Source organism: Homalodisca vitripennis, chromosome X, assembly GCF_021130785.1.
Source record: "Homalodisca vitripennis isolate AUS2020 chromosome X, UT_GWSS_2.1, whole genome shotgun sequence".
Lineage (NCBI taxonomy): Eukaryota > Metazoa > Arthropoda > Insecta > Hemiptera > Cicadellidae > Homalodisca > Homalodisca vitripennis.
This window is the reverse complement of record NC_060215.1, coordinates 82,504,148-82,516,166: the sequence shown is the minus strand read 5'-3', so window position 1 is coordinate 82,516,166 and position 12,019 is coordinate 82,504,148. Positions and strand designations below refer to the sequence as shown.

At 35.7% G+C, this 12,019-nt stretch overlaps 1 protein-coding gene across 4 annotated transcripts in view; it reads right to left on the bottom strand.

Annotated features, from left to right (window-relative positions):
* The window catches only part of LOC124369271 (filamin-A), a 254,692-nt gene that overhangs the window by 193,130 nt on the left and 49,543 nt on the right, over positions 1 to 12,019 (bottom strand). The window contains exon 1 of one of the 4 annotated variants that reach the window (XM_046827178.1): positions 11,082 to 11,190. The exons of the other annotated variants lie outside the window; for them this stretch is intronic. Within the exon in view, the coding sequence (XP_046683134.1) occupies positions 11,082 to 11,175 (94 nt within the window). The 5' untranslated portion in view covers positions 11,176 to 11,190. Of the gene's footprint in view, positions 1 to 11,081; positions 11,191 to 12,019 lie in introns of those variants that run through there. 4 annotated transcript variants of the gene reach the window in all.

Genomic DNA, 12,019 nt, shown 5'->3' with positions numbered 1-12,019 from the left:
TTTCATCATAAACGTCTGATTTTACTAGTAACATCACTGGAGATAAGTTTAAAGAGGATTGTCGGTTCATGCTGTGGTCTGTAAAATGTCTTCTGTATCAAGTCTAGAGAGATTGAGGACTTAGACGTAAATGAGTCGCATACTTTGGCAATGTTTGTATTAAAAATTAAAGACTCCAATCAACCACAGACTTGATTCATACCACATATCTATACTTATAAAGTTCGCGTGAGTATACTGGACAGGACATATGGCGAAGCACATGTATATTGTATACGCACGGCAGGTTTTTTCCGAGAAATCTAGCCGATTTCGGAGTCGCATGCTGCAACGCATACACAACAATACTCCGGACCTTCTTGTGTCTCTTGTCCGGTGTCCTATGGGTACTTCTAAAGTAGTTTTTACATGATTACAAACACTATACGGTACATAATATTGTTACGCTATACATATACTGTGTTTTATTAAATGTATTACTAAAGGAAACTTTGTGGATATTGATACGTGGTAAACAGTACTAGACTTTTAACAGCAAAAATATTTGTATACGGTACAATAGTTTATTGCGGTTTAATACCTCACGCATGACAATAAAATTGCAGTACTGAATCATGAATCACGATAAAATATTAAGGTTCAAAAGCATTCGTTCGTTATCACAACGCTTATACTTTTTTTGTACCTCGTACTCCCACTACGTACCAGCAGCGAGCAATAAAATGAGGAATAACATATGGCGAACGATGGAGCATACAACACAAAGCATGTTCTGATACAAATAGTGTAACAGAGAGTAGGATATATAATCGCATTCGCGTTGCCACTGGTGAAGCAATGCGTAAGAGAGTAGACTTGGAGCTAGTTCAGTAAGCCGGAAGTAATACGTGTAACATAATATAGCACATAATATAACAAGACACCATACCGATAGCGTTATCCTAGGGGAGGGGGGCTCGAAATAGCCACAACGCCGATACCGCATCCTGGAGGAAGCGCTCTATCTTTGCATTCCATCTTAACTGTGCTCTTTACCACACTGTATTGATAATGTAATAAAAGAAGCAAAGTGTAACAATAAACACAACCGACAGTCAACCGACCGGGCTTGAAAGTTTTAACTGCTAACTGAGTATGTTAATAATGTTTATTACACACTCCCATGTAACACACGATATCTCAAAAATGTTTACGTATTTACTGTCTGGCACACCAGTAGAATTGCATGAGTGTATCTGACGCCAAATTTAATTCTGAATCGCATAATTTAACTAATCGAAAGAATTAACTGCACAATTGAATATTTATATTTTGGAGTAAATACGTAAAACATAACTTTCAGCATAAAAACTGAAACACTGTACAGATGTAATTATTAGTATAAAAAGTGCAGTTACAATTAAAAATGCACAATGATGATTATATTTTATGTTTGCTGATATCATCCAAAGCACAAAACCGGTTCAAATCTTCCACTTTATAAAAAAATATCAATGTATAAGAATTCTTATTACAAATTCTTCCAAAATTAGGTCAGGGTGGTATTAAGACTACCGACAACCTATATTTTGCATAGGAGAGACCAACTCCCTTTTAAGACTTAGTCTGCCCGTTCTCATGGATCACTGGCCTGTGCGAGAATCTTATCAAACAAAATAAGGGGGAGAGTCTATACAGTAAATGACCGATGGTACTGATAAAAAGTGCCACGATCACAGACTGGATCTGAACGTACGTTATTTGTAACTGACATATACAGTCCCACAACTTAGACCGCTCGGCCATCTCTCTAAATTCCAAAATAAAGTTCGATGATTACTGACCGCTCTAATTTGTTTGACGAGTACTAATTTGAATCACCTGTTAAACACTGAATTTCTCTAATATTTTTCATCGACTGTGATTCTCATCTAGGTAAAAACATACGTAAGGTAATTGAGTTTTTGTTTGTAGCACATACATTTGAGCGCTGAAGTTTCGCAGAGTCCAAGAATACCTGTAAGGACTAACTGCTATCACAAACGTGCTATGGAAAATTGTTCTGTTGGGCAAAAAGCTAAGGAAAACTGAAATGGGATAAACCAAGAAAGGTATATACTACGTGACTGCTGGATTGACAAGATATTCGGGATGGGAAGAGGAAGGTTGTAATACCCTACGCTTCAACCACGCTACACTGCAAGGAGAGGTAAGGGCTGCACTGCAGCCTGTCAGTTGAAGGAATAATGAGAGTAGAGTATCTTCAAGGTTTAGCTAACTAACAGTTTTTGACACTAGAGAGAACCCCTCACTCCCCTACATATTTAATTATACATGTATGTTTGTCACGTTCAAGCGCGATTTGCTTGCACATTTTGTTTAATAAGACCCGCACAGAACACACACGCACGATTGCATTTTGTTGTCACTGGGAGAGATTTTGAAATACCACGATTCGACATTTGCAATCTGATATCTCGAATATTACAGCTTACGTATCTGGATTATTTTAAGAAAACTTGAATCGTAACTATAGTTTCGACAATAGCGTATAATTTCCAGACAAGAAGAAAACGCGAAGATGTCGTCTAAATAAACAAGATCAACGTGGTCCAGTTGTTATTGGAGAAATTCCAGCAGCTATTTAAGTTACATGGACCTAAACATTATCCAGGTACGTAACATATTCAATTTATTGAATTTTGTTCAGGAGGTCAATGAAAATTCGAGTTTAACAACAATGAAAAGTTTTAGATTATAACAAGGTGAATCCAAAAATCAACAAACTGAGCATTGGCACGAGACAAAAACACTATATACGTTATCATGCATATATATACAAAATATATGTTCAATCGGCAGCGAGAAACCAGTGCCCGCATCATATAAAAGGGGATTTAGCGTCAGTGGTTTATTAAAGCCGGCCATAATGAACTAATCGGGACAGTACGGGAATGTCGCAGTACCAGGGGAAACCGCACTGCAGGCCGCGGCGGCCTCCCAATAAGGTACATACATTACGTGTCCGTGCGGTGGCCCAGTTACCTTACAAGTCCTCTGAACAGACGGTACCCTTGACCGCATCTTATATCCCCCTCCCGCCGCATCACTTCTCTTAAAGGAGTGGATTGAAGCAACGTTGTATAATTTAAAAGTATATAATTTTTAATACTGATAAATAAAACATTGATCTCAATGAGATTAGTTTATATGGGCCGGAATTTTTGCAATGTGGACAAAGTTACCGTCCACATAAGCTGTAATGGTAAGAATGCGATGAAGGCTATTCGTTATTACGTAACACATAAGTTATGGGAAATGTGTTTTATTATACTGAGCATAAAATAACGTAGGTAATTCCTCTGGTAAAAGGAATATTAAACTTAGTAAAACCAAGCGGTCCATCTCCTTTTGTTGCCTGAATGTCAGTTTGTTTGTGCGTTTAATTTGAAAGTTCATAACAATCCGCATTCTGCAAAAACACTGTACTGTTCTAGTGACATTTACTTACTAAAAACTTAAATAAAAATGAATAAAATAAATTGTCTGGATTAAAATTCACAACAATATCATAATTTAAATTTATTGTATCTGAATCATTTATTAACATCAAATGAAACACTCCTGCTATAATGCACTTTTACCGCTAAAATAAATTGAAATTATATGTAAATTTAATTAAAAATCTAATAGCACATTATGAAGAAGACAATTTATATCATGTATTTTATTCATGTAATCAGAATCATTAATTAATTAAATATGAATTTTCAATTATTAAATGTAGATGGACAGACAGATAAGGAACGAGGGAGGCCTGTACGTAGTTATTTTATTCATTTCGTCAACACCTCGATGTTCGAGAGGAGTGTTTGGTTACATCCTGTATAACAGGAGCTGATTACATTCATAGAATGGAAAGGGAACACATGCCAGGTTTGGTTGGAATCGAATGGTAAGAATTAATTATTGTGGTGTATAAGCTAGTGTTATATCGCATACGCGAATACATTCAAGGAGATTAAAAATTGCACTGTATAAACATTTATAGATCCAACCATTGATTTGGGACGAAATATTAGGTACTTATAATTTTTTTTTTAATTTCGATTCTTTTTGTTTATAACTTTTATTTTATAATCACAAATAAACAGTCAAGTTACAGATTTTAATTTTGCGTGTAAGGTTATCTCATTAAAATCTAACCACAAGAGAAACATCTGAGGACTGACGGTTAGGGCTATTATTGGAGAGGGTAGATCATATGATCGTCCCGACCAACCAGCGACGCCTATTTACTCGTGCCATATCTGACGTAACTACATTTGTGTAAATCGTACTGCTAACACTCCTCTACCATAAAACATAACCAATAACTGTCGTATTAAATACGCAATACTCATTTATCATGATTTGATAAACTATAATCAAGAAAATGCATATATACTGGTCTTGTACGACCACAAGCGTGACATTTTCATAAAAATATACTTGAACTATCTTTGTTACTAATTTTAGTACAGATTTAACCGTCACACATTTGCCACCTTCTTGAAATTGTTTACAATGTTAGTTTATGTTACATGTATTTAAATTTTAAAACTGTTTTAGCTCATAAATGGTTTAGGCACAATTAAAGTGCTATCTCTTAAAGAGAAGTCTTATGTTGAAAACACACACACACACACACACACACACACACACACACACACACACACACACACACACACACACACACACACACACACACACACACACACACACACACACACACACACACACACACACACAAACGCTAAACTAAGTTTAATTGAAAAATAAAATATCCCGAATAGTAGTCAATCTTCTTATTGGACTAATTTAGGAACATCAACAGTGTTTTTATTGACATCTCGACAACTTCAACGGTTGCTCAGGAGGTGTGAATCTCTATACTACTCCTGTATGTTGAGGTCCGAGTGGGAAAGGCTTATATTCAGTAGCACTGCAGAAGCCACTGAAGGCTTGTTTGATCCAGAGATTAAACACAATTGAGTCCCATTCCCGTTCATAGCCATCCCTTGCATCCGTTATTAGTCAAAAACCCTAGTTTTAGTGCATTTTCAATAGTCTATTTTCTGTTTTCTTGGGCACGTAATTTTTCGTCCAAATTAGATTTCAAAATGTGTATTGAACATTTTGAATTACATATGTCGTACATTTATGGTATCAGAGTGATTTTGAGTCAGGGGATTGTGTTGAAGGAAAGTATCTTCCTAAAACGTAAGGATAACTGTGATTTTACCATTGGAATTTTTGTCAATAACTACGAATTATTCGTAAAAGAAGTACAAGAAACATTGTCACTCACAAAGACGTTAATTTTAATGGCACACAGAAAATATAACCCATTGTTTGACAAGAAAATCATTTAACTTTTATTCAACAATAATATTTCGCCACCAAAGGCTTCATGCAAAATCTGTGATCTATTATTGGTTCTATATAAAAGAACAAGTATTCTATAAATAAAGTTGTGCTACACGTCCTTTACAGAAATAAGATTAGGCTGCGAAATTGTCGGGAACCTTTACCAAGTTGAAAGTAGGAAGGCTCTTCAAAACACAAACTAAGTGCCATTCGATTCATGTCAAGATTGAAGAATGGTCAGTTGTGTAGGTGGCCACTTCTGGACCTGCCTCTTATCAAATCAGCCACGTACTCGTGTATGTTTGAAAACTGTTATCTCGCCAGATTTCCTAGGGACATCGCAACTGTTATACATAACCAACACGGAGGCAAGACTTGCTACTTGGACCTTTCCGATTTAGCCTACATCCACAAAATGTTGCAAATGTTTGATAAGCTGCCTGATCCAATTCAAACGAACACAAAAAACAATTATTTCAAAGGCGCCTTCTAGAACATCTGGTCATTGGTGTCTATTATATAGAAAAAAGTATAAGGTAAAGGATGTTTTACTTTATAAGGCGATGTTAAAGCTAAGAAGCCCCTCTTTACACAGTTGGTGAGTTTATTTTTTGAAATTAATAACTGATGTATATTTACACGATATTTATATTTCTATGGCGTTGATACAGATATATTATTACTTTTAAACACAACTGACTTTAATTTATTAGACGCTGTTAATATCTGTAAAGGAATTAAATTAATTTTTAAATGTGTATTTTTACAATATATAATGTTTGTCTATGAAATAACTGTAGAAGGTATATTGGTACAGGTCGTCAGTACAGAGAAGCGCTAGTTTTGTCGTGTTGTACGATGTACGTGAGACCTAGCCCATTGTGATTGTAGTTGCGGCTCGAGTGGTACTTAGTGCGGAGTACTGCACGGCCCAACGACGATGATACACGTCGACAGTACAGCGTAGTGGTAGTGTCGTGTTGTACGATGTACGTGAGACCTAGCCCATTGTGATTGTAGTTGCGGCTCGAGTGGTACTTAGTGCGGAGTACTGCACGGCCCAACGACGATGATACACGTCGACAGTACAGCGTAGTGGTAGTGTCGTGTTGTACGATGTACGTGAGACCTAGCCCATTGTGATTGTAGTTGCGGCTCGAGTGGTACTTAGTGCGGAGTACTGCACGGCCCAACGACGATGATACACGTCGACAGTACAGCGTAGTGGTAGTGTCGTGTTGTACGATGTACGTGAGACCTAGCCCATTGTGATTGTAGTTGCGGCTCGAGAGGCACTTAGTGCAAACTACTGCACGGCGCAAGCGCTCTATGTCACGTACTATGCAAATGCAGACACAACATAGCCTTAAGAAATAAATAAATATTCTATTTCGTGGTAGTTGGTAGAAATCGCCATATTTTCTCTGACCTATCTAAAGGTGTTGTACATATCAAATTCGTTCACAAATACAAATGTTCATTCGTAATAATCCTATTTATCCAAATCTGTTAACAGTACCGTACCTAAATCGGTCAGCCAAACTTGCAAAAAATTGTAAATCAAATGCCAAGTAATCGCTTGTGCAGTAAAATGCTTCGGTGCTTGCGACTGTTTTCAGATGAGCCCTTCAGCGACCGGGCACTTTTGTTTGAATTTGGAATTATATTAACAAACCGAGCTTTGAGCTGTGAAGGCAAAGGCTTGTGAGCTACCATTCCGTACCCCAAATTCGTTACCTCTCGTTGTATACAAGTACACATCACTGCCTATTAGGGCACCGAATTTTGAATTGAAAAAAGCAAGTTTTGAAAATGTAGTTCCAAATTTTTGAATGCAGGCTTGCACGGCTCTCTCCGTTGTAGTTTGGTAATTGTTTAAACGGTTTTTATATGAAAAATAAAAAGTTTGATACATTTTGCGTAAAACTTCTAATCCTGGAAAATTTATTATGTCAATCTACACGATTTTAATATGACTGTTGGGCTGTAGATAAACATGACCGACTCAGATGAGTCCGTTTTTCACAAGCAATGAATTGAGATAGATGAAAGTCTAGTTTTTTATTTCTTCTTCTGAATTTAGTTGAAACAGAGAGCTATTGCATTTGAAAATGTTGCTTATACTACATAGCCCCAGTGGGGTATCTAGAATTTGAGTTTGGAAGCTCAAACCCGTGAACTCATAGATCATATAGAAGAGATATATAACCCCCGTGCAGGATGTTTGTAAAATCTGTCCCTGAAACTTCGTGAAATGAGTAGACGAATTTAACTAAACAAAAACGCTTTTTCTAACATTATTATAATGTTTTCCCCCATTATATACTTAGTCATGTGGTTAAATCTATGTATTAGGTGATGCTATGGATAACGTAAACTAAGTAGCAAATTTACTCCCCCTAATCTTATATGAGTGGCAATACTCTCTAGGAAGAGGGATTTCCTTCTTGGAGTTTAGCTGTAAAATCATATTAAACTTAAAACATGCGCGATGTATCATGCAATTTATAACGTCAGAATAAAATCATATTTAATTGTATCTCCACAGATTTGTATAATATAACACAAAGGAATGGATTAATGGCAGAATAATTAAATGTACCGGTCTACATTACGCCTAACCCGATATAGCTTTCAAGTATCACGAATGCAACAGCGAGTAGCACGTCGCAGTGGTCGCCGCCACGAACTAACCATGAAAATTAATTAATTCTTGTTAAAAATTAAAACTAACTGAGCATCAATCTTTACATAATTGTTGCAGCTTATGTAATTGGGATTGAGAAATGGGGATGATGAATCATTTTCCATGCACCTTCGTAAGACGTACATGCTATATAGGTCAAATAACAAAACTTTGCACAAAATGAAAATACGTTTTAAAACATAAAATATATAATCTATTATGATGCATACTGATTTCAACCAAAACACTAAGTTATAGAATGCATTTTAATTGGTTCTCTTTTTAATCTTTCACCAATACCTGTATTGAGTAAAAGCTAGATACAGCTGTGAGTATGATATGCAAATTTATTATTAACATACGGGACGTAATAAAAGTCGGTTTAATTAATACCATAAAAACATAAAAATATTTCACATCGACAAGAGGGAAAATGTTACTTTTTTTATTCCTTCATCATTACTACAGGACGACGGCCTATGAGAGTCAGTTGAAAACCTGAAATTTAAGGTCAATATCCATTAATATATGTGAACATTTTTACTGATATTAAGACGTTTTATATTAAGCTACATTAAGATGGTTAGTTTCCGTCTTACAGGCCTTTATCAGGTAGGAAAATTGAAATTTACAAAATAAAACTCGAACAAACGTAAATTTCAAAACAAAAATTGCTGCTACTTCGGTTGTTATTGCTCCACCTTGGATAAGCATACTAAATATTACTAAACCTTCATACAATATAATTTTCAAATATCTATTATTTATAAACAAATTTGTAATTTATAAAAAGTTTCTTTTTACAATTGCTGGCTTTAAAAGAATGTTTCAACATAAGTGGTACTCATAGTAACGACGTCCGAGAGATGCCTTTGATGTCCCATTTCATATTCTGTTTGAAGGTCTGAACTATTTTCTAGTATATGCATCGGATACATGCATCGATTTATAACGGGTGAGATGAAATATTTACCAAATAAAATTGTAATTCGTGGTTGGAGATGTGTTAGGACAAATGAATTGACGTCGTCCACAACTGAGGTGTTTTAATGTACCATATTATTGCGCTTCAGGAAAAATACCACTCTCTATTTAAATAAATTTATTTTGTAAAGTTCTCCCCACATCGCACTGACGATATTTTCAATGTATTCGTAGAAAACACATGTCACCTCACCCTTTGATAGGCGAAGTAATATTTACCACAGTTTAGTCTGGGGGTTAGTTCATCTTTATGTTTATATTTCAATATACCGATGCAACGGGGTATGGAAGGACTCGAAAGAATATAGCGAAAAAGTTATCGCATAGACGGATGGGCTACCTTTTGACCATTAACCCTAAAATCAACACAGTTCTTCCTTGGACCTAGAAGAAAATGTGTAGTTAGTTTCATGTCTCTAGGACCTTTCTATCAAATGTTATCGCACAGATGGACGGACACACATCGACAAGATTTTACAACGACCTGTCAAATTAATAAATTAGGTATTAAATACGCACTCTGTGAATCGTACAACACGAAAAATTTTAACGAGGTCAAAATATTGTCAAGGATACTTCACTTCTAGCATAATAGTTGCTGGGCATGAGTTATATCGTGGGGTCCTGCCTCCTTGGGTTCGACTGAATTGGAAAAAGAATTTGTATATTGTATTTAAAAAAAAAGAGATTTTGTGTCATATTTAGCGAAAAATTTACAGAAAATAAGGTTTCTAGTGCTTACATACTTATACAGAGACAAACAAAATATAATTGAAAATGTTCCCGTCAGCCAACACTTTGTTCAGCCAATAACAGTGATCGAATACACTTGGAAATAGTTGGAATAGTTTACCTCTTAATTTATCCCTAAACTGTCAATAGTCGAGTATACGTAAAAGTATTAGTATGAATGTTAATAATAATAATGTAATACGCGAACGTAACAAGGTACACGGTACTATTTCCTATTTTCTTCCCATTCATATCACAAAGTTAATATTTAACTGGTATGACGAAACCCGATAATTAACAAAGAATATTACATTTCACAGAGTTCATGTGACGTACGTTAATAACATTAACCTATAATTTGAACTTATATAAAATTCTACGTTGAACAAGAATATACATTTAATGTTTAATTTGATTCGCTTGTTTGAAATTCATCACCTCCACCTCTTGTTTTGATAAAAACTCATTAAACTCCATTCGCTCATTAAAAAATATACTGAATGAAATCAAAAAGTAAATCGGAGAATGCCCCCAACCCAATAAGGAACAGTTAGGGTTAGGTCAACTTTGTTTTGACTGGGTAACTCCCGCCCCGCCCCGACCACTCGAACATCGTAGGCGGGGGGAGAGAGTTCCCAACACCCAATATATTGAATATCCCGGACCTGCGGTACCTTATTCCACTGGAAACCCAAATATATTGCAACATATCATTATATCATTATTATACTACTGTTATTCTATGTAATCTGAACATTGTTTCACCAAACTTTCCGCTGTGGCTGTGGACAGCTGAAGCGCCAAGCGTAATGTAATCACAGTAGTTAGAAAGAATAAATTTAAAGTTAACAATGCAAAAGTGAACAAATACTTTTTAAAGTTAAATCAAGTTCCCGTATTTACAATTTCCGAATATTTAATTGGAGTTGTTTAAAGTACTTCAAAGTGTAGACAAAATTTAGATATTGCTTTTAATTTAGATATATATTGTTCTTCCCAAATGCTGATTAAATGTTTAACATCGATTGCTCTGACAAAAGTGGAATCCGTGTTCCAGTGGACAGTGTTGTACTTCAACACCACACACGATTTTATTAAATAAACTATTAATAACATAACACAAGTACTATTGCGGTTGTGGGGAATGGCATAGAGGTAAATAACTACAGCAACTCGACTGTTCGGGTGATGCAAACCACAATGTTGATGAATACCACTAGCAGATTAATGAATGGATGATAAGATGTATGTGTGTAAAGGGGAGGGCAGCCAACATGAAGCATCAGCCTACCATGACTACTGAAGAGCGAGGACACGGACTGCTGAGTGGCGAGTGCCGATACTCGGTGGCTGAGCCGAACTGTGAATACCGATTGCCGGTACATCTTGCATGCTGAGGGAAATTTTCCCTTCAGAGGGAATTTCTACCTGAAGGCGAAAACACTGGTAGATGAAGGCATCGCCGTTACATGGAATTATTGTAAACGTGGTAATTCAGAAGTAACGTTATATTAATTTATTTATTATTACTTTAACGTTTCGTTATTTATAGTTTGTTTCATTTGAGAGAGACAATTTACTGCCCGGAAGTTGAAAATGGAGAGAGAGGGCATAAATTAAAATTGATACTTCATAACACGCTACATAAAGTTAGAAATAGTATTTTATTAATTGACTAATAATTATTATAATATTTTCTAAAGTGTTTGAGTAAAAAGTATAAAAGAAACCATCTTTAAAGTAACTTTAAGCTTGTGTTCTGTATCCAGATCTCAAACTATTATCAGAACACGTATGACATAAGCTAAATATTTGTCTAGCTCGTTCTCATTAAACCAGATTGGAATGATGGTCCGATCTTTAACAGCTGTTCAAATAAGAGCACAGCTGACATCATCTCTTATAAAAGTGGCAGTGGCATTTCCGCCACGTAATAATATATCTCTTGAAATTACTTACTCGAGTACCCTGGGTAGTCCTTTCCATTGTGCTCTGATTTACACACGATACACAAGTTCTTTTCTTAGAAACGGCAGATATCTTGTTATTTCCAAGAAAATTCTGTGAACTAGATGAGGTTGTGCACTGTTAAATTGAAGGGCTAATTTCAGTGATTTGATACGCCAATATTCCGATAAGGGCGTAAACGTTCCGAGTGTAGCTTGTTCAATTCAAATCCTCTTTATAACTTAGTGACTAATCGTAGTGCTTGTGACAGCAAAGCAATAC